Raw genomic sequence first — 23,971 nt, 5'->3', positions numbered from 1 at the left:
GTTAATAGTTGGTTTGACTTTATATGACTGATCAAGAGACTGACAGCCTTCAATTTATCGGCGGCTCCTCGACACAGACACGGATGTTTCCTCATGGAGATTCAACCATCGTTCTCAAAGCTCTGGTTTGGCAGAATTAATATTTCACATTTTAAGGTATAGGCCACGTTTCTGGGCCCTAGGGCTTGGGCCTCAGACACCCCAGCTAAGTCCAAAGCAGTGCGGACAGGAAGGAGGTATTCCAGGGGTAGAAATATGCCAACGCCCACGGGACGCGATGCTCCTCCCAACACAAAAGACGCCACCGCACCACCGGGCCCTGGGACTGAGCTCGGAAACCGCCAGGTGCTCGCCAAGCCGCCCTCGGCTCTTCCCAACCCCCCCACTTCCGCTTCCGGGGAGGCGCCGCCTGCCCCTCCGGCCTTGGGGGCGGTAGTGAAAGAGAAGCCGGAAGCGGCCCCAGTACTTCCGGTGCGGGAAACTCGCTGCCGCTCCGAGCGGGCTTGACAGGCGCGGTCCCTGGAAGTAGGTCTCTCTCCTGTTGCCTTCCTCCCGTCTAGCCTTCCAGCTCGTTTGCCGCTGCCGTCCCGCCACGCCGGTCTCCGAAGCCGCCCCTTCCCCATGTGCCGGGGCAGGAGTCCGGAAAGCCAAGGCCCGCTCGCCGGTACCCCATCATGTCCGAACTGACTAAAGAGCTGATGGAGCTGGTGTGGGGCGCCAAGAGCAGCCCCGGTCTCTCTGACACCATCTTCTGCCGCTGGACGCAAGGTACCCTGGCTGGACTCTGGCTTCCGGCCGCCGCTCCCTTTGGCCCCGCGAGAGTCGAGCCGTGACGCCTCTCGCGCCAGCCGGCTCGCGTGCCCCGCGCTCCGCCCCGGTTCCCCTGCTCAGCTCAGAAACGGGACTTCCTAGAAAAGCCCTGCCTGCCCTGAGGGTTAGAGGCTGAGTAGGGGAACGGTGCCAGTGGGCCGCCAAAGACCCGAGGCGCCCGTGCCACTCCCTGGGCTGCCTTTGGGCTGGAGAGGAGGAGGGGGCGGCTGCCGGGCTGCAGCGGGTGACACGGAAGGTGTGCCCTGTGCCCCGGCGTCCGTTCCTCCAGCAGGGCTCCGGCCGCCTGGATCTTTACCCCCTAGCGAGTCTGGTCGTTTGGTCTCATTTTGGAGAGAGGGAAGTCCACGTGAAAGTCGCAGTGGTTAATTCCAGAAAGCGATTGTGTTGCTTGTATTTCAGTAAGGCGGGGTTAGGCGTGGTACTCGGTGCAGAAATGGAATGTTGCGGCTGCAGAGTGTTTGATCCCTTGACCCGAAGTGTCCCCGGTTTTGAGGTGGTGTAGGATCTGTTCCAGTTCAAAGGAATACGGCCCATAGGACTTCCTGTGCCGATCTAATTACCCAGACAGGCTTTTGAGTTATATAAGAAGTTTTGTTAATACTACGAGTAATTGTGAAATGAGAAAACACCGTCTATTGATATTTATTAGCCATCATCCCTAACTCGTAAGTTTTAATATTAAAACACAACGGGCACATTACTTCAGGTGACTTAAAAGGGACAATGGTGAGGTTGAGGTTAAGAGCGTAGTGTTTGGAGTCAGGAGGATGGGTGATGGCTGTAGGTAAAACATCACAAGCACACAAATAATAGCTCTTTAGTACTGTTACTAAAACATTTTGTTATTAAAATATTTATTTAGAAAATACCGATTCTCAGAGGGTTTGGGGGAAATTTAGCATAGTAAATCTAAGTCCTTACTTCGTAATGCGTATTTAGTAACAAAAATTCAGGGTTTAAGTAATCCCTTCCTTCCTCCCAGATACTTGTAAGAGCTGGTAAAATTAGAATCGTAATATATTACAGTCAGGTAGGTTATTTAGTCCATTACTCTTGTTCTGAAGATGAGAAAAATGAGTTGTGAAGGGTTAAATGACCAGGCCAAAGTTGCACAAATTGATAGAACTGGGAACGAATTCCAACTCTCGCATCTCCTAATTCAGCTCTGTCTTTGTTGTTTTCCTTTGTGTTGCTCAACCAGGCATGTAATTAGTTTGGCTTTTTTTTTTTTTTTACAGATTTAATTATGTCGCTTAACTAGTATTTTCTGAAATGTTGGACATCCACATTTGCAGACTTTAAAATTTATTTTCCAGTTTGTCTTATTTATCCTAATAGTGAACAGCCAGCCCTAAAGTACACAAGACTGTGAAGGATTGAGAAAAGTTTTACTTCCTGTTAATTAATTAGTAATACAACACAGGATAAGGTGATATTCAGCCTCATTTATTTTAGTACTGTGATGCAGAGGCAAGGAGAATTCAGAGAGGCAGTTCTAATGATGGTTAAGAACAGGCTTTGGAATAGGCATACTTGGGTTCTAGGTTCAAGGTTTTTAGCTTATTTAAGCCTCAGTTTCCTTCTCTGTGGAGTGCAGATAATAGTAGTGCCAATCTTACAGGGTTGTTGTGAGGATTAAAGGCAGGTGAATTCGTTTAGGCACTTAGCACAATATCTGACGTGGAGTAAACGCTCAGAAAAGGGTAGCTTGATTTAAAAAGTGTTTTAATTGTAAACCAAGCCGAAGATCGCAGTCTGGCCATGCCCTGACAATTGCAAGAAGTTGTTGTTAATTTGATGGATAATCACTAAAAGAGAACTTCGTAATGACATATTAGAATGCTCTGCCACCTTGTAGTCATACAGAAGTTCCTTTATAAGATTTGTTCAATCAATACCTTTTCAAAATAAAGGATTATTTATTTATTTATTGCTCTATAGAGAGTGTGGTTATATTGTGGCTATGTAATTCTTCAAGGTCTTAAACTGATCATGATTTTTAAGGCAACCAAATATGTACTTTTAAGTTGTCACCTCTGACTCAGAGGGATGTTGTCATCGGTCTTGCTGTGTTAACTTTGTATTCATTTATCCATTCTTAGAGGAGGCAGAGACCATTGCTGACGATTGCTGTGGCAGTGACTTGGGATTGTGGGAACGGGCACAGGACACTGCTTTGCTGCGCTTGCCTTACTGCATTCGTAATGTGACATCAGCTTTGGCTTTATTTCATCATCTATATCTGTGCTTTGAATTGACAGCTGTAATCTCATTAGTCTTTTGGAAACAAGTTATAGGTGTGAGGTGCTTGGGGTAAAGAGAACATAGAACTATGTCCAGGGATATTCCATTTATGAAACTGTATTGATTGGTCATGTTAAATTCCTTTGATATGTTGAACAGCTGCAGCAGTTGGGTTTTTTTTTTTTCTCTCTCTTTTAATTGATATGGCAGTTTTAGATAATATGTTAAAGCAGTAAGTGCAGGAGTGGCACATAGTATTTTTTTGTTCGTTTAAAATTCATTTGGCAGTTTTAGATAATTCTCTTCTGCAAATACTTTTTCTTAAGAAAAAGAAGTAGGGTTTTGGTTTGGGGGTTTTTTTTTGTTTTTTTGTTTTAACAGTTTTTGTTTTAAAGGCAATAAGTCACATTATTTAAAGCTTTGAAGTTGTTTTGTTTTTTAACTTGGAAATTTACTCCCTACTCCTGCCTGCTTCCCTCCTGCTCAATTGCCTATAATACTTTTTAAAGAAAAGCGTATATTTTCTACCTCCTTATTTGTAAGCACATTTATCCTTCTTTCCCTTCTCCCACAAACTGACCAGTGTTCCAGACCTAGACTTGATAGGGTGGGAGGGAAGACAAATGATAAATATAATATAGCATAAGTTAAGCATATATACTAGAAGGTAGAGAAATAAGGAATTATAGGATAAAGTAGCCTGGACAGGCCTCATTTTAAGGTGAGATTTGAGCAGACTGTTGAAGTAACTGAGTTAGTCATGCAGGTATCTGAAGAGTGTTCCAGGCAGTGAGGATGGCCGTTGTAAAAGATTTAATGACTTAATGCAGAATACGTCTGGCTTTTTGTTCAAGGAACGGGAAGGAGGTTAGTTTGGCTGGAGAGGGAATGAGGGAACGGGTCAGTGATAAAGATGATGTAAGAAATAATATGGCCCAAATCACTAAGATTTTATAGGCCATTGTAAGGACTTTGGTTTTTATTCTAAATGAGATGAGAGGTCATTGGAAGGTTTGGAGCAGAGGAGAGACACGACAGGACAGGTTTTTAAAGGGCTGATCTGACTGCTAAGTTTGAGGATAGACAGTAGTGTATTGAGTGAGACAGCAAGACCAAATGAGAGACAGTTGCAGTAGTCCGAGGGTAAAAGACCATGGCTTAGGCCAGGAGAGTAGGAGGTGGTCACGTTGACCTCATCCAGCAGAAGCAAAACAAGAGTCATCTAGATCTAACAAAAGTAAGTGTTAATCTTATTATAAAGGCAGACATTTTGACTTATTGAGAATTTGTTTTCTTTTCATTACTGATTGTCTAGCCAGTGTTTGGCAAATGTTTTCTTTAAAGGGCCAGTACCTCTATTGTCTCTGTCTCATCTCTGCCATTGCAGCAAAAGCAGCCCTGGATAATAAGGGCATGGCTGTGTTCCAAAACTGCATTTAAAAAGCAGGCCAACCCTGATCTACATTATAAACTCTGAGAACCCATTTTTTCCTTTTCTTGGCCCCCTTCCTTCAAGTTTTAAGTTACTTCGTTGTTTCACCTAAAGATTAGCTAGAAGAGAAACCCAATTTGGCAGTTTATAGCAGTTCAGTGGTGTTTTGGGGTAGAGATGGGGAGGGAACTGTAGTGGATTGAAATTAGAGTTTCGGACTTTCCGATATAGGACAATTTTTGTTATGTAATATGAAAAAAAAAGATTCTAAGTAACTTTGGAAAAGTGAGGGATCAGTTAAAATGTAAGCATAAAATGTATGCAGGAGTTAAAGTGTTTGGATTGAAGTCCAAAAGTATGATGTCTATTATAATGTGATTTAACATTTTACCAAAGTACTAAAATGATACGCCAGTATCATTAATTTGTCTTCCAAAGTGAAGGTCAATTAATATTGTGGATCATATCATTTCAGAGATTTTTGTTGTTGATGGAAGCCTTTTATTTCAAATATAGGTTTTACTTTCTCCCACCTACCTACATAATATGTCACTTAAAAACCAATTTTTTTAAACTCACAATTTGGAAGCTTATGTGACGAAGTTAATTTCTTGGTACTTTTGAGTACATAATGTGTTTTTCAGCTCAACGCATCTATTATAATACCTTACGTCTGTATTAGGCTTTACAGGTTTTGAAAATCTTACTTAATCCTTACAGCAACCCCAAGAGATAGCAAAGGATAAATGTATCAATAGTTACCCTCCTTTTTGTAGGTGAGGAAACTAAGGCTCAGTTCAGATTCCACTCAACCAGTATTATCTGACTTATAATGACAAATGAAGTCTTTCTGTGGCCTTTTGTTAACATGGAAGGCTAGAACTATAGAGGCAGTAGTTGTCAAACTGGTTTGAATAATGTCAGTCAGTCATATGAAAATAAAAGACTGGGAAATTGCAAAGAGGTTCATGGCTCAGGTTTAAATTAGTTATGAGCTGTAGAACTGAGAAAGACTTCTATGTCTGTAGTGCTGTGGAATGTGATACAAAATCGTATATTTAGGATCAGATGCTTTAGATGGCCTATTTCAGATCTAATTAGTAAATCAGCCATTTTGTGATAAGTTAATTCCTCTTAAAACTAGGAAATAAGATGAATATGAGAACACTTGACAAGAAAAATAACTCTATATCCTAAACAATTCAAACTCAAGTGAAACCTTATTATAAAAGGGGGTGCCTACTTAGCATAATCCTGTTTTAGGATAGAATAGTTAATTTCCATTTGTCTAATTTTATTTCATTTTTAAGCTCTAAGAGCCTTTGTTCATTACCAAATAACACACTCAAGCATATATACTGTAATTAAACGGAACTTGGCATAAAGCAGATCTGCCTAGAATTCTCTCCCTGGGGTTTTTATCTCTAAAGTACAAAAGCAGTTTATCAGAATGCGTTTCCATCTAAAAGCCCCACCCATGGATCTTGAAAATTGAGTTACAGTATTAGTCATTTTAAGGAAGGCAAGAATCCATTACTGAGACCTGTTTATCACATACGCTGAAAGTTTGAAAGAGCCTAGTTTCACCTCTGCACTTAGGCCCAACACCAGTAACCCTTTCTTCCCAGTAGGAGAAGAGGTAGACGAAGAGCAGAGGCCCCTTGCCTTCACCTTGTTTCTAGATTGGCTCTCAGATTTGGTTGTCTTGATGCGATAACCAGCACCCTCAGTTCTCATTTGTCCTTATTAAATTTGCCCCATCCACCATACTTATTTCTTATCCTGCATTTTTCTTCTCCTCTATTCTGTTCTTCCCAAGGTGGTGGTGTGTGTTGCTGGGGAAAATTGTGGTCAGCGTCAATGCACATGTAGTAATTAAACCTTAGCCGAGTCCCCAGTATTTCTCTTAGTTCTTTATCCTGTCTGCTTTTCTTATGTGTTTTGGAATTAACATTCTCCTCAATCTTCTATGCCTTCATGCCCCCCACTCGCAATCAACAGCATCTCTTCCCTTCCTCTTTGCCTGCATGTCTAACTTGGAAGCCTGCTAAGATTTCCTTTTTCTCAAGTTTGTTAAACTCAGGGTCCTGTTACACTCTTAAAAACTATTACAGGCTTCAGTGTGAAAAATAAAAAAAAATTAATGAGGCCTGTGGCATTATTTTGCATTTTAAAAAATCTCTTCAGTGTCTAACTCATAGGAAGACAGGTGGACTCTCCCACTTGCTTCTCCATTCCATCTGTTACAATATGTTGTTTCGGTTGAAGTATCTGCGGAAAATCCAGCGTCTCACAGATATGCAGTTGGTAATATAGGAGTCTTGTAATAGCCTTTTCAGATAATTGTGGATATTCTTTTTTGATACTACACCAAAACTCAACAAGTGGTAGTTCTTAGCGGTTACATGAAATAAAGAATCTGAAGCCACATCAATGAACTTTTCGTCCTCTGTTAAATTGAAATCCATTGGTTTGTCTTGTACTTTGACTGGATCTTTTACCCATGCATTAATTTGTAACAGCATGCATTGGTCATTTGGAAGTTATCGGTCTGCTGGTTTATGCAGATCTTCTAAATGTTAACACATATTGTTATACAATATCAAAAGTCACATTTATTATTTCTGATCTTGTCAGAAAAATCTCTGAGTGTTGAGAAGCTGTCAGGCTACAGTGCTGGACTTGAGTTTTCCAGAAGTTTAGTTGTTACTTGAAAGCTTGAGATTTTATCACTGGCAGAAATACTGTCAAGTTATTTTTCTTGAAGTATCAGGCTCACTTCATTCACTTCTGAGAAAAAGTCTAAATAATCATAATTTGTTAGTAGCTCTTCAAAGTAAAAACAGCATTCCACAGAAAAGCTGTTAGTTCAGCTCACAGTTCAGAGAATTACACATGTGCTTTGAGAATCTGTCTATCATTGCACAAGGTATGTAGCAGAGGTGCTTTATGGGTAGTTTCCATTTTGTCACACAGACTGTTTTTTTAAAGTACATTGTATTCAAAGTCAAGATTTAATAAGATTAGCATTAGTAAGGGCTTTTTTAAGTTAAATTGGCTTTTTTGTGTGTTTGAGAGCATATTGTGGTGTTTCCTAGTACAGTGACTGCTGGTCAGCTTAATGTCACTTAATGTGTGTTAAGGCACCAGTAACGTAACCTGCTATTCATTTTGTACTATCGCTGTGAATATCAACACAGTGAAAAGGGCAAATATGTTAGTATTATAATAAAAATGATTTTCACCTCTAGCAGGTCCCCTAAAGGGTCTCTGGAACTTCCTGGGGTCTGTAGGCCACACCTTGAGAACCTATCTTTATTCCGTCCACCACCACCACCACTACCACACCGCACTGTCTCAGTTCTTTCAGGACTTGGAGTCCTTAAACTCTCTCTTTCCCATTTAATCACTCTTTTCCTTCTTTTAAACTCATGCCCTTCCCTCTGTAAAATAATAATTCCTTATCCAACTACCCTTCAAGCCATCATCCTTTTCCCCTTCACTTGCTTAACAAATACTTTGCATTTTCTCTTTCTCCTTGTATTCTGAATCACGCCTCAACCCTTTAAAATTTGGCTGCTCTTCCCAGCATTCTAAATTTCTTTTTTTAGTATTCCCAATGACATGCTTAATCCAGTATTTTCATTTATGTTTTTATTCCACTCAACATTTGTAACAGGTGACTGCTGATTTTTCCTTTCTAGGACCTCAGTGTTTTTTCTCTTACCTTTCAAGTCTTTATCAATCTCCTTTGCTGACTCAGCGTCTGCTCACTTTTTTTTTTTTTTTTTTTTTTTTTTAATGTTAACCGGTTTCATTATCTTTGTTCTACATGTTCTCATTCACTTTAACTGCCATGTTTAGGGTGATTCAACTTGCTATCTCTAATCCTAAACCCTGCCCTGGGCTCCAGACCCATGTTTCCCCAACCAAATTGTTGTTTCACATTTTAGAGACTGAATTTAGAAGCAAACACCCCCATTATCTTCACTCCCAAAACTTCAGCAAGCATTTATTGAGTATTAACTATATAACGTACTAGGAAAACAGTAGTTAATAGAGCAGGCAAGATACCTGTTAGGCAAGACAAACAATAAACAAGTGAACAAACATATAATTACAGATGATGATAAGTACTGGTTGTGCTGAGGGATGGAAAGAAAGATCGACTTAGATAGGCCTATCAGGGAATATCTCTCTGAGGAGTTAACACCTAAACTGGGTCTTTAAGGATGAGAAGGATTCAGCTATATGACAAGAGAAGGAAAAAGAGCATTTCATGCAGAGGGAACAGCAAGCATCAAGGCCCCAGGTAAAGACCTTGGGATGTTCTGAGGGCCTAAGATCACTGTAGATGATGAAGGTAAGAGTGAACTGAGGGAAGGTGGGGTTGATAGATCATACAGTGTCTCTTAGGCCATGAGTTTTATTGTAATTGCAATGAGAAGCCATTGCAGGGTGTGACAAAACCTGATGTCCATTTCTAAAATATTTCTCTGGTAACTATGGTGAATAAATAAGGGGTGTGGTGGGAGTGGGAATGTGGGCAGAATGGGGGGACCTGGTTGGAAACTCTTAACAGTGTTCTAAGTGAAAGATGATGGTGGTTTGAACCTGAAGGTGGACTAGAAATGGGGTAGAGCTCTGTTTTGGGTCCTTGAACCAAGAGGGCCTTAGCTTAAGGTGAAGCCTTAAAGGTAAGTCAGATTTTTTCAGAGAAAGTGTTAGCAAGTGTTTCATGCGGAGGGAACAACGTGTTCAAAGTGTAAGAAACCAGAGAGAAAATGGATATTTGAGGGCCTGAAAGAAGTTCAGCATGCCTAGAGCCTAAAGAAGTAGAGTAGCAAAGGATGAGGGAGGAGATATAGGCAGAAGCCGGACCATGCAAGACCATGTTGAGGAATTTGGATTCTGTCTGTGCCTGGAGTTCTCATCTGAGCTGTATTTGGGATTTACCTGATTATCACCCATAATGGAAACCTTGGGAGTAGATGAGTTACACAGGGAGAACATGTAGAATGCAAAGAAAAAAGATTCTAAAGCCAAGACCTGAGGAACATGAGCATTTAGAAGGAGTTGATCACCGCTGATACTGAGAAGAAACAGAAAAGGAAAATTTGGAACAAGATGGACCACTAGAACCAAGGGCCAAAAGATTTTCAGAAGCCAGTGGTCAGCATTTCAGATGATTCTCTGGGAGATTCATCTGAAATAAGAAAGACTTGAGAAATAGCCTGTCTGGTCATTGATGAATTTGGTGAGAATGAGTTTGGTGCAGTCACAGGTTGAAAACCAAATTATTGTGGGTTGGGTAAATTAGGAGGTAAGGAAATTGAGACAGTGCATGTAGACAATTAGGTGGGCTTTGAGAGAGTGGTGTTTGGAGTTTTGGGTGGAAGGTTGTTGTTGTTGTTTTTATGGTCAAATGGTTTTTTAAATTAAGACTTTACTTTTTAGAACAATCTTAGGTTCACAGCAAAACTGTGGGCAAGATACGGAGATTCCCCACATACCTCCTGCTCCCTCAACATGCACAGCCCCCCACCCCACTGTCAGTGTCCCCCACCAGAGTGGTACGTTGGTTACAGTTCTGAACCTGCGTGGACTCATCATTATCACCCAAAGTCCACAGTTTTCATTCTTGGTGTGGCACATCCTATGGGTCGAGACAAATGTGTAATGGAACGTATCCATCATTACAAGATCATAGAGTATTTTCACTGCCCTAAAAATCCTCTGTGCCTTGTCTGTTCAACCCTTCGCTCACTCCCCTCCTCTTGTCAGCCACCGATCTTTTTACTGTCTGCATAGTTTTGCCTTTTTCAGACTGTCATATGGTTGGAATCATATGGTATGTAGCCTTTTCAGATTGGTTTCTTTCACTTAGTAATATGTAATTAAGGTTCCTCCATGTCTTTTCACAACTTGCAAGCTAATATTTTTTAAATGCTGAATAGTATGTACTATTTATCCATTCACCTACTGAAGGACACCTTGGCTGCTTGCACGTTTTGGCAATTAGGAATAAAGGTGCAGTAAACAATGTGTGCAGGTTTTTGTGTGTGGACATAAGTTTTCAACTCGTTTGGGTAAATACCAAGGACCTTTCGGTAGAATCTTGAAGAGAATTTTTTTTTGTTTTTAAATACGTGAGATACGTTTAAATACTGTTTGAAAGAGAGATTGAAGGGTAAAGAGAGAGGAGGTGGGATGGAATGGCAAGCTCCATACTGTTTCTTCTCTGTCCTGCTATCTAGTGTCTCAAGCTAGAAACTTCAGTCAGTTCTAATTTCTTATGTCCCAAGCCTTGCCCCACTTGCACATATTCATCAAATATTAATTTTAACCTTAGAAATACTGTTTGGATCTAGTGTCTTCCCTCCACACACAAGTTTCTTTTATTAGTTTGGCACTGCATAGGTCTGTTGAAACGGCCTCTTCCCCATTCTGGTCCTTGAAAAAAGAAAAAAATACCAGTATGATTGTATTACTGCTTTAATTAGTACTTGTCATGGTGTGGCCCTTCCCAGTATTAACATCCTGTCATCTCTCCCTCCTCCCCTTTCCCATCTCTCCCGTCCGCCTCCATACTGCCCTTTGGCTGCATTAACGTTCCCTCTGATCCATAAACTTGTCCTGCTCTTACGAAATCTCTTTCCTTTAATAAAGGTATTTTCTTTACCTGAGAGTCATTCTCCCACCCTTGCCTCTCTGATAAATTTCTGTTCAAGGTCAGCCTTAAAGTTAGCTCGTATGACTTGACTCAGACCAAGTCACTACTTTCTGTATCCGCAACACTTCGTATTTCTGTTATAACATTCATTTATCCCTTCATTTTAGTAATTATTTGTTCATATGTCTGTCTTCACCTGGACTGTTGGCTTCTCCAGACTAGGGACTTTGTCGTTCACGTCATTTATATATCGTAGATGCTTGGTATAGTATCTCAGGGCCATTAAATGTTTGTTAAATAAATGACAGAATTATGACCATTAGTGAAATTTCACATACTCCTAGCATGTTGGAATTGGAAGTGATCATTTTAAAGCTAAGTGCACTGAGGCCTAGGGAGGTGAAATGATTTCCTGAAGGTTATACAGATAGTAACTCACTTCTCCTGACTTCCGGCCCCACGCTCTCTGCAGTGTGCCAGTGCTCTCTGTGAGAACTTGTACTAGATACTCTCAGTCAGTGCTAGTTGGGTGGTGTTTAAATTAAGATAGAACCAATGTGGCCACATTCACTGTGTATGATGTTCTTTAATTTTTAGCTTAGAGAATGTGACTCAAAGATTGAAACTGAAAAAGACTCTCTCTGAAAAGGGTCCTAAAATACCTGTTTAAATTCAGTAGGTAGACTGTCTAGTCTTCCTTTCAGTAAATTATTTAAAAATCAGATTTAGTGTCCTTTTACTGAAGGCCACACTTCATCTCTCGGGTCCACTTAGAGGGGTCCCTGGATGCAAAATTGTGTGTGTGTGTGTGTTTATGTGCATTTGGCAGGGAGCCTAGGTTCCGTATCTTTTTTCAAAGGGTTCCTTTATCCTCCAAAAAGTTAAGAACCACTGCACTTGACTGACTTGAGGATATTTTGCTGTTGTGATAAGTGATCTTTCTCAAAGCAAAGTACATTAAAAATTCTTTTAGCTACTACTTGAATTACATTTTTAATCTTTGCTACTTGCTTTCATTTTTAGGGTTTGTGTTTAGTGAATCAGAGGGATCTGCATTAGAACAGTTTGAAGGTGGCCCCTGTGCTGTTATTGCACCCGTTCAGGTAACATAGACTACTTTACCAACTCCTTAGAGGGACGTGTTCAAACGTTTCATGCTTTACTTTCTGTTTTCTAATACCTGTACTCTGTAATCATGAGGCATGATCAGTTACCTCTTAACTTTTGTTCATGTAAATTGCTTTAAATATCCAAAATAAAAATGATTTCAGAACATGAGTAGGTTACACAGCAGTAGCCATTTGGCTGTCGTTATTTTCAAGAAAACATAGTAGATGTTCTCTGACTTTCAGAAAATTTGGAGTTAATGATCATGACATCTTTCTTATGCAGTAATCTATTGAGTAATAACATTTTATGCCAAAGATAGTGACACCATAGCAGTGGTACTATTTACATTTGTTCTATCTTTAAAAACGATTTTTCTAAAAAGTTGAAGATTGTTAATATTTTCATGGCCTAAAACTTCATCAAATTTTAAAATAAGTTGACAATATATACTGTTTTAGGCTCTAGCTTTGGTCTTTAAAATAAAATTAGTAGCAACCAATTTCAAACAGAATCCCCAAAATAAAAAGAGATTTTTTTCTTTGAGCAAAAGGTAGAGTGAATCTCAGTGTATGTATTTGATTTTGAATCTTTATGTGTTGCATTGTTTGAAATTCAAAGGCTGATTTGCTATAAACCATTACATTATTGAAACGGAGAATTGAATTTTCAGTTTGCTGTAATATTTACAATGTCTAAACAGGAGTATAACTTCAGAACCGTTATAAAAGAAGCTTGAATTTATTGTTTGTTTTAATCAGCACATTTTGAAAATACATATTTAATGTGGTATTTATTATTTATTGGGCATAAAGAATGCATTCCTGAACTGTTAGCTGCAAAGTAAATTTGTCTCTCAAACCTTATACTCCATACACTTACATTATTAAATTTAAAATGTATTTTCTGAAGGAGAAAAAAATTTTTCCTTTATGGTTCATTCTAAGATATACCCTTTGTAGGTAATTATTTTATTTCTTTGAAGAATAAAGTTCATACATTTTTTTCATTAGTAGATTTACAAAAAAAATTTAAGAAAAACTTGAATGTTTGAGCTTTGCCTGGGGATTACAGAGTATAAAAAATAAAATTTAACTATAAATTAGTTATGAGGCTGTTATGTCGAGTAATTGAGACAGATTTTGGTTGCTAGTAGGAATCTTACCTGAATTTGAAGATTACTTGTCCTGTTCATATGCATGTTAGATTATATTAACATAGACCCTCTTGGACCATAATAAAACCCTTAGGGTCTTTATTGCAAGTCTTTGAATATAGTTAAATCAAAGTAAACCACAGCAGTTTCATGTTTATAAAATTTAGTATATTTCCAAAATGGTAGTTATTTTTACAAGTGGGGTTGCTATGTAACAAGGGATAATTGTAGTGTTCAAAACCGTGATGTATCTTTGAGGTAGTAATTTAGCTTCATAGTCACATAAATGTTTTCAATCATAGAAGAATTTTGTTTATATTAATATTTCAATATAAAAGTCAAAACTAAATTACTAAGAGTAATGAAGAGAAATGTGCGAGTCCAGATATTAAAACTTTTTTAAACTATATAAACTAGAACATGACACTTTTGCTAGAAGAATAGGCATATTATGGAACCAGATAGATAATACAGTAGTAGACCACATTACATACAATAATTTACCAAGAATTAATCACATACCATGATAAGAAGGAGTATAAATCAGTGGTGGAATAAAATGTTTAGTAAGTGTCACTGATATGACTGGTTGATAATTTGAGGGGAAAAACTGAATTTAGGTCATCTCATAGCATATACCAAGTTTATTCTTGATATAATACTTAAGCACAGAAAGCTGAAAATAATGCATTACCAACTAAGATAAAAAGATGAGTTCCAGGCTCAGAAAAAAAATGTGAGGTAATATTAGCAATAAATCAGTGTCTTTCTTATACAGAGAACTCCTACAAACTGGTTAGAAAAACACTAAAACCTCAGCGGTGAAACGGGCAAGTGTATGCAATCATGACAGGTGGTATGATGCTGGACAACCAAAGAATCGAGATGTCCAGCCTCACTAGGAATCCAAGAAAGTACAATTAAAACTTTAACTAGATTCTATTGCTTACTCTTTCTAATCTTTAGATATAAAATAATTGCCGGTGCATGTAAGGGTAGGGTGATGCTGGCATACTCAGATATCTCTATGTAGTACAAATTGGTACTTTGACCTAGGGAAGGAATTTTACGTTATTAATTGGAACCATGATAATGCAGATTCTTTGATGAGAATAATTGTACTTCTGTGGCTCTTTCCTAAAGAAATAATCCTTAATATGGAAAAGGTTGTATTCAAGAAGGAGCTTTTTTTAGAGCAAGTCCAGATATATTTTATATGTATTTATATATATATATATAAAACATATATTTATATATATATTATATATTTTATAGTATAAAAAAATTGCAAACAACCTAATGCACAGTAATGTAGTTTAAACATGGACTAACGTTTAAATAAATTTTAATAGCTTGAATAGACATTTAGAGATTAAGAGTTAAAGTTATGAATTGTGTGGGAAAACAGAAAAGTGGAAAACAATCACGTACCCATTATGCTTCTCACTTAAAATTTAAAACAGGTATGAAAGGAAGACTGGAAGGAAGTATATCAAAATGCTAATGGTGGTTCTATTAGTGGTGAAATAATGCTTGTCCCACCTCACCATTCCAAAGTTTTGAGGTGTAGTTATATTTTATGGTTTTTGTTATTGGGGGTGGGGGGGAATCAGAAGCACTTGGTTGTAGTATTTGTAGATTTTATTTCAATGTGAATATTATAGAATGTTACTTATTTTTTTTGTTAAAATACTTTGAATTGATTGCTTATTAGGTACCAGGTACTGTGCTAAGTGTATTAATAGTTTATCTCATATAATCCTCACTACAACCTTTTAATGTTTGTGCTATTATTATTTTAAATTAGTAAAGTAATGAAACCAGGATTCAAATCTAGGTCTGTCTGACTATAAGCAGTCCTCTTATCTGAATACTACTGTTTTCAAACACCTGTGAGTAAGAATCACCATAGTAACCTCTTTTTTCTTGAATCTGCCCCCTAGAGATAAAATAGGTGGAGTGTCAGAATCTGCCTTTTAAAGAAACAAGTCAGGTGACTAGGATGCAAATAGCCCTTGAGCTACACTTTGAGAAGGAAACACTGTTACACACTGAACTGTTATCTATCAAATCACCAATGTAACATCGTTGGCTCACTTAAGGAAATGTTAGAAATGAGTTTGTTTTTTCTTTGGAATCTTAAAGCTTTATGAGTTAAACCAGCAAGTTAGGAGCTCCTTATAATAAAGTGATGACCCACACCGTGGTCATCTTGTGTCATAAATCAGAGCTGGTAGAGCAGAACCACTTTTGTATTTAGATTTCTTTTCCCCGAAGGAATCAAAGAGAAATATAGATTTTTCCTGGTCTAAAGGGCCTTCACTCTGTGAATGGAGCGGTAAATTTCTTTAGTTTTCTAGTTGTGTGGTTATTATTTTGAGTCAGTTTTTCTCTGTGACAGAAAATATGCATTATAAAGGAGGAAGAATTGTATGGCTCTAGAATCACGCTTATAGTAGTATATTCTGAGTAAGTAATTATGCTCAGTTACTGTTGAACGTGAAGGGAAGCCATTTGAAATTTTTATAGCACTATTCAAAAGCTCAGAAAGGAGGTACAAGTTAGTTTTTTTTTTCCATTTTAAAATAAAAGAATGATATAAGGTATGTTTATCATGCATTCTAATAAGTATTGCTTCAATTGTATAAAGGCATTTCTTTTGAAGAAGCTCCTGTTTTCTTCTGAGAAGTCTTCTTGGAGGGACTGCCAAGGTATGATAGCTGTCGTTTATCAACTTCTACTCCATCTTCTGTTTTATGGATGATCCATGCAGTCGTATTTCATTGGCAGTAATTCAGTTGAAATTATCTGTCTTCAAAAGTGAACTATCAATGGGTTACTTTTCCCTGAGATTTACTTTTTAAATGTTTCAGAAAGTTTCACGGATGACTCCGAATTTTAAAATGTGTATTTCCAAATTTGTCTTTCCCAAGAGGTATAAGACAGGATATTACACTAAGGGAAAAATCCTTTGGGGCATTTCCCTGAACTGTTAAATGATAGCACACTATAAGGATAGTCATGTATGTTTGTTTTGTCTTACTTAGCTTTGAGCAAAAAGTCAGAAGTACCTTTGTATTCCTGCATCTTTTAGTATAACGCCTTACACAATTCAGATAATACCTCAGGTAATTCTGAATTAAATCGCAAATGAAGCTCTCATGGCTTCTGCAATATGATTAAGTCAGAGAGCTGTATGTGCTACCTGATAATAACAAACATTTGCATCCTGCTTGACAGTTTACAAAGATATTTCCTTCACTTGCACAGTTTTATGTGAACTCACAGTAACTGCTGAAAGAAGGTAGGATATTATTGTGGTTTTGTATATAAGGGCAAAACAGCTTCCATTCCAAACCATGCGTGTAGACTCTACTGGTGGTTGTGAACTTGAGTTAAAAGTGTCACTGTCATGTATTTTTAATTAATTAATAGCCGAAATGCAAAATAAATTTGAGGAGAGAAGAAACTATTCAAAAAATACTATTATTAACATGGGCATTTTATTAATAAAATTTATAATATTCCTTGCACAGAAATATATTCATATGGATAAAAAAGTTTATGTAGGATTGTCGTAAATGTCGTAAACACTGTGGTGGCTAGAGGGTGAATGGCACAGTTCCTGCCTTTAAAGGACTTTTAATTAGGAGAGAAAGAAAGCTTGTTCCGGCATAAAATTTTACATAAGATGTGTATACATCTTATCCCCTTTGTTTGAAAGTTTCAGAAAATGGTACTACTTCTGGAGATTAATACTGCTTGAAAGGGGGAGGGTGGCTAAGGTTCAGGAAGAAATTGCGCATTTGTGCTATTTTCTATAAACGTCTAGTGCTCAAATCACTGCAATCCAGTATCGGTGGTTTCTGTATCATGCAGCATAATCGCTGTGGGCTCCGCTAATGTAAGGGATGGTGGTATTGTATGTGCTGACGGTGTGTTATCTTATTATCCTTACCCCTGTGGGACTGGGAGATTAAAGACGTTAGACTAATTCAGAAATGGGGAAAATCAGAGGTCTCAGCAGGCCCATACGCTGGCCTGGTTCTACAACAGAGGAATCCTCATGGCTGAAAGGCTCCGTTTGCAGCCTAAGAAAGGGGCGATCAGTATCAGGTTATTCCACGTAGCATATTCTTTCTTCTGATGTTTAATTCTGCATTTTCCAGGATTCTTTTTCTCATTAATGGAAATATTTAACAGAGGTGACATTTTAACCCTCAAGCACATAGCTTTTCTGAACTGTAGTTTAAGATCAGTGGTTTACGGATTTTTCCCCCACTAAAAATGCTTGATTTTCATCATTAAATTAATGCATTCTTAATATTGTTATTTATGACAGGATTTTCTTCCCTACTGACGACCATTATAACTTACTTACCTTGTGGTTATTTTTAGAGGGAGAGCGGAAGGAACTCCTTTGTCACACCTTATGTGCTATTTTAGAAAGTGCTTGTTGTAGCGACTCTGGACCGTACTGCTTGGCTTCATGGCTAAGAGGAAAGACAGCGGAGGAGGCTGCTGGTCTTCCTGGGAGTCCTGCACAGTCCAGCTGCCAAGTGGACCATTCCTGTAAGATACACTTTGATTTCCTGAAGTAATTTCTTGTATGTGTGTTTAAATAAAACTATTGAAAATTTTAAAGGAAAAAAGCTTTAAACATTTTATAAGGTCTCTTTTTCAGCCTAAGCTTAATTCATGAGCTTTGTTAGTATTTTTCATTTCCCTTTTGATTATTTTAATTAACTAGAGGATATTACATTGTTTATTTTTTCTTTCATTTTTGAAAAAAACAGGAAATGCATCTCTAAAAATAAACTTAGGTAAAAGTTCTAGTTAATTTCTGCTTGATGACAATCTCTTTTGAGCTTTGGAACTCTCATTTAGAAAGCTTAAATAACATGTTTCTATATTCTTTCATTTCAAATACCTTAATGTTTTCTGTGGTATTGGGGAAAAAGGAGTTGTTGTTTTTTTTTAACATTAGAAAATGTCTTAATAAATATCTTTAGTTGTTTCCTAAAGTAAAGAAGGGGACATTTTTCTTCACTACATGTTTCTTTTCCTCCTGAACTTTTTGGACGTGGTTACTATGGATGAATTATTTTAAGATAGTTTTAATTATGAGTATTAATTTTGCATTCATTTAAGTTTTTCATACTTTGAAGATTTCTCTCTAAGATAAATTAAATAACAGCTGTTCTCATTCACAAGGATTCTATGGTCTTTAGTATTTGAAAATTCTTACATAGTTGACCTAAAAACTGCCAGAATGAGCTAGTAAAATGGAGCCTTCTGATGGTACAGAAACTAGATAAAAAGAGTTGCTTTTCTGGTTTTCTTTGCAGGAATTAACTTGCCAGTAGGTTGCTTTTGATAATTGGTAGTTCCAGGTGCTTATATTGAATAAGTGACTTAATCTACCTGTGGTGCAATCCATTAACTATCATCTCTGCGGAACTTGTTTTTAGAGAAACTAGACACCCAGTTTCTAGAAAGTAGATTTCAGTTGCTTGAGACACACGCCTGGCTTTCCCGGTGGGATTGTCTGTGAGGCATATTGCCTCCTTGAGCTGAACCATCTCTGTGATGTCAGCGCCTTCTCTCTCTCACCTTTGCAGTTACAGTGGCAGATTCTACTAATAGTGCATTTGCAAGGAATAATTTTTAAAATTTAAACAGTTGAATGGCATTTCCTTTTCAGGCCTTTCAAAGAGAATTTAATATATTTTTAGAGTTGATAATGACAGTTGAAGAAAACAAGTGGAAAGTTTTCACAAGGTTGATAGTCAAAAAATGTGTCATTGGCACTGGTTTTAAAACACTTTCCAGGTTTTACTGGGTTGCATGTAAGCATGGTTAATAGTGTTGTTTAAGATACTAAAATTTTCATAGGAATAGTTGAACTAGTTAGAAGTTGTTTTAAAGAATATGCGCTTAAAACTGGTCTGCGTATTAATAGGTAAGAAAATAGTGAGATCTTTTCTTGTAACATTTTTCATTAGTATCTTAGTATACCGTGTGCTCCCTGGGATGTGCTGTACATTTCTATGTTGATAGGTTAAATCGCTTTAGGTTAAATGGCCTCATGATTCATTAACTTTGGCACTTCAGTAATTAATTTAGGTGGGCATATTATATTGAATTCCCCTCCAAAAAACATAGTTTAGTAATTTTCCAATTTACTTTGTCTCATTTTAAAAATGGACATGAAATGAAACTATATTCGTTTTTAATGTGGTATAAATTTGAAAAGTTTTGGTAACTGAAAATTTGAAAATTCACCTTAGATGTTGACAATGAAATGAACTTATATTAAAATTTTTATTCCATATAACAATCTGTTTTACCTGTTCCTTCCTTTATTCCCAGCTATGTTCTTTTTTTCATGTTATATCTTTCCACCATCCTGCCTGCTAAGCTTTTTATTTTGCTTGCCTCTTTTCTCTAAATTACTATCTTGATGTCAACTTTCATAGTATATACCCAGTAAAATGATTTAGATAATCAGGCACTGCAGAACAATTACAGTTTGGAAAAGATTAGGTAGGATTTTTATTTTATCCTGAAATTTTAAACATGAACTGTTTTCCTCCTTGTCAGTATTACATTCTGTACAAACGTTAATTTCATTGGCTTGTGTGGTGTGTAGTTTTGGCTTTTGGTAATGCACACTTGTTTGCAGTAGTGAATATTCAGGTTCAATTTCAGTTTGTTTCCCACACACAAATCAAAAGATTATTTAAATTAATCCTTTTGGACTTTTAAAGATTTAAAAAAGTAATCTGAAACGTTTGAAAATTAAAACTGGACTTTGGAAGGGTAGAATAATGTGACATTTTACATTGTAAATCAAAATTTTAATTTTGATTTCATAACGAATCAATTCAGTTCTCTAGTGAGAATTAATATTTGAAAGTACTAAGATTTACTTTATAAATTATATATGAAATTGTTCATTGTGATAAATGAGAGTAGGCATTTTGATCCGTGTAGGATATCTTTAAAGACTTCATCCTTGGGCAGCCGCGACTATCTGGGTTCGGGTCTCAGCTCTGCTGTTTGTTGCTTTGTGCTCTTGGGAGGATTCTTCTCTGGGCTTCAGGTTCCTCCTCTGTAAAATGGGGTAATAGTGTTGTTTGAGGATTAAATGAGGTTAAGGCCCGTAGAGCACTTAGAAAGGGGCCTGGCACTTAGAAAAGTGTTCAGTAAGCTTTACCTTTGATTTCTTAAACATTTATAATTGTACTGTATTAATAAACGTAATCAAAATAAGTTACTGAAAACTTCCCAACGGTTATACAAATAAACGCGGAAACAAACTTAAAGCTGTCGTTGAACCTGTGTACTTTCAGAGTGCTCTGCCTTTTTATATATATCTGTTTAATAATTAAGCATCAAGCCTAAAGATTTTATATTATGTAGGAGGAAGGTTAGCTATGAGGATTTTACTTGGCGCTATGAATTGAAGGATTATTTAAAGTGCAGGACACATTACAACTATGTGTGAAGCACTGTGATTGTCAATAATTTCTCATATTTTAATGATTTCAGCACAACTGAATGAAAAAAGAAATGTTTATTAATTAATCACCCTTCTCCATTCTCAGTATTAAATCCATTTTAGTTATACTCATGGTAACTAAGATGTTGAAATATAAATTTATGTTACAGTAAAGTTGAAAATAAACTGAGAATTTTAAGGGAGTAAGGAAAGAGGGAAACTTTTAACTGCTTGAAAGTATTTACAGCCTGCTGTGTGTATCTTGTGTCATTTATTTGCCATGTGTAGTGCTGAAAAGTGTCTTTTATGTATAGCTGCCTTGGCTGTCGAAGAGCTTGGCTTTGAGCGATTTCATGCATTAATTCAGTAAGTAACATTGGAACATTTAAAATACTTACCTTGTGGACACATTGCCATTTTAAGTCTGTTCATACTGCGGAAAGGTAGTTAGATTTGCATGCTTGAAGATTAATTTGTTTTCAGATTTCAAAAAAAGAATAATTTGTAAATGTGTACTTAAAATATTCTGATTCCCAAATTAACTATGGAAATATACCCTTTCATAACATTAAAAGCTTTTTCATCATTATAATGAAAAAATCATTTTAGCTTAATGTTTCTGTCTGAGTGAATATAAAGATTTCTACTGTGATAAATATTTGCATTATTATTTATTGTTTGCCAAAATATGCTTTCTATAATTTTCATTAAAAGCGCCATATTTTCATCAGAGTATTTAAATTTTTTGTTATAAAATAAAAGGTAAGGATAGCTATATCGATAGAATTACGGGTGGCATTTGATTTGAAATATAACATTATGTTAAAAGAAGCCACAAATGTACACCTTATCTTTGGTGTTCAGATATTTGTTAAATAACTTTCAGGCTTTAGAAAGTCAAGTTTTCTTTGTTCTTAACCATATCCTAGAAGAGGGCCACCTCATTCCTTAAATAACTGTATGATCATTGAAGAAGTTGTTGATGCCAGATAGTTCACCTAAGAGGTGAAGAGGTCCCTACTACGTAGGCATTCTACTTTAATGGTATCTATTATAGATAGGGACAGTTGTCAGCAGTAGCTTTTGCCTTTAATGGCTAAATTTGTATTTTAAAATTTGATACGCTTACAAAAATCTCCTGTTTGTATGTATGCATTTTAATGTAGAAAACAATTAAAAATTTTTCCTATTTATGAATGTAGTCAGTCTCATCATGGTGTTAATACTTAATTCTTTTCCGCCTCCCCAGAAAAAGATCATTCAGAAGTTTATCAGAATTAAAAGATGCTGTCTTCGACCAGTATTCAGTGTGGGGAAACAAATTTGGAGTATTGCTTTTTCTGTATTCTGTGTTACTGACAAAGGTTTGTTCAAGAAGATACTTCTTCTGTTTTTTATTAGTTTGAATTTAGTATTTTTCCTGAGGCGAAGAGAAATTTTATTCTTCATGTTGTTTCTAAATCTCAGAATTAAAATCTCTTATGCTGATAATGAAGAATTGACTTCTGTTTCTTCACTCATCTGTTCCAGCTTTCACCCATGATCTTCTGGACTGCAGAGATTATCAGTAATGTTCTAATTATGAAGAACAGTCAGTTCTTTGGAATTTTATTTTCTTTGATATTAGCAGTGTCTGGCACTTGACCCCTTAACCCCTTCCGGAAGCTCTTTCTAAACCCCACTCCCTTCTTAACTTGCCTGATACATCACTAGTTCTCTTTCTGTAATGCCTCATAATTACATTTTTGCTTATAGCTTCATTTCCATCTTTTCCTGTTGTTTACGTCTTTTATTCTCTCAGCTTACCTTTATGTGGTTAATTCCAACATGTGCACTTCCAGTCCTACCCTTTTCCCCAAGTGCCAACCTCACATCTCTTGCAGCCTGTTAAGTCTCAGTTATCCTGCTAGATTTGCCGTATCTGAAATCAGACTTCATTCATTTGACAAATGTTTATTGGGCATTGACGCTGTGCTAGGAACTAAACTTATAATATGGGATACAGTTTTTTAAAATCATTCCTCTTCAGTGTTGTAAACAAACAAAAAAAAGTGGACACATTAATAGTTACTTCCATCGTGGCAGTGTGTTTTGGTGTTTAGTTGTTTGTTGCATGCACAAAGCATGGTGGGAAATAGGAGAAGGAATGCCAAAGTTCATTTGGTGAAGTCAAGGGCAGACCTTATATTGTAGGGATCATTTGATGGATGAGGAGAAGTTTTTTGGATGGAATAGCTGTGGGAGGATATTCCAAGCTGTGGGAACTGCAAGTATAAAGGCATATGATTATGCCTTTATAATTGGGGATGTAACACACATTTGGGAAACTCTGAGTAGTTCAGTATTAGTGTAGCATGATGTACCAGAAAGGCAGTTGTGGAAGACGAGACTGGGCATTTACGTAGAAAAGACTCAGAATATGAAGATCCTTGTATACTGTGCAGAAATACTTAAGATTTCCTTTCATGTGGCCAAACTTAGAACAAAACAAAAATTGTGAACAATGGGGTAACGAGATCTTTTGGTTGATAAAAGATTCTTTAAATTGGTATCAGAGTTGTACTGGAGGGGGTTGGTGTGTGGGGTACAAGACTAGAGTCAGGAAAAAATGGAAAAGTAGTTACTGAAATAGGTGAACCTAAGCCAGAGCCGTGACCATGGAAAAGAAAAGGAGCATGTTTAGAAGCATGTTTTAAACGTAGAAATTTTAACACATTTAGGAGAATATTTAAGAGAAAGAACTTAAAGTACTTGGTAGTTCGTTAGCAGTGGGGAATGGCAGTGATGGAGGTATCTAAGATGACTGGTTTCTTATGAGTTCGTCGTGACCGTTCAGTATTCTCCCAGTTTTTTATGCTCAAAAATTTTGATACCTCCTCTGTCTCTTGTCCTTTACAGCCAATAAAACCATCATGTCTAGTTGTTCTTCCTTGAGCTGGTCTTTAAAATGATGAGCCCTCTCTCCCCAGTGATTATGTCATTTGTTCATATTATTCATCATGGCTGTATCATAGTCTGTTTTGT

General features: G+C 37.0%; 1 protein-coding gene across 3 annotated transcripts in view; it reads left to right on the top strand.

Moving 5' to 3' along the window:
• The first annotated feature begins 440 nt into the window (after nucleotides 1-440).
• MINDY3 (MINDY lysine 48 deubiquitinase 3) overlaps nucleotides 441-23,971 on the top strand; it is an 89,177-nt gene continuing 65,646 nt past the window's right edge. Inside the window, exons 1-6 of one of the 3 annotated variants that reach the window (XM_068561970.1) lie at nucleotides 441-768; nucleotides 12,204-12,283; nucleotides 16,094-16,154; nucleotides 17,842-18,015; nucleotides 21,262-21,313; nucleotides 22,197-22,311. In XM_068561970.1, the coding sequence (XP_068418071.1) occupies nucleotides 675-768; nucleotides 12,204-12,283; nucleotides 16,094-16,154; nucleotides 17,842-18,015; nucleotides 21,262-21,313; nucleotides 22,197-22,311 (576 nt within the window). In that variant the 5' untranslated portion in view covers nucleotides 441-674. Of the gene's footprint in view, nucleotides 769-12,201; nucleotides 12,284-16,093; nucleotides 16,155-17,841; nucleotides 18,016-21,235; nucleotides 21,314-22,196; nucleotides 22,312-23,971 lie in introns of those variants that run through there. The other 2 variants (XM_068561974.1, XM_068561980.1) reach the window with 2 other exon arrangements.

The sequence above is a fragment of the Eschrichtius robustus genome, chromosome 1, assembly GCF_028021215.1.
Source record: "Eschrichtius robustus isolate mEscRob2 chromosome 1, mEscRob2.pri, whole genome shotgun sequence".
NCBI classification, from domain to species: Eukaryota; Metazoa; Chordata; class Mammalia; order Artiodactyla; family Eschrichtiidae; genus Eschrichtius; species Eschrichtius robustus.
Note: the sequence above shows the minus strand (reverse complement) of the source record. Positions and strands in the feature narration are given on the sequence as shown.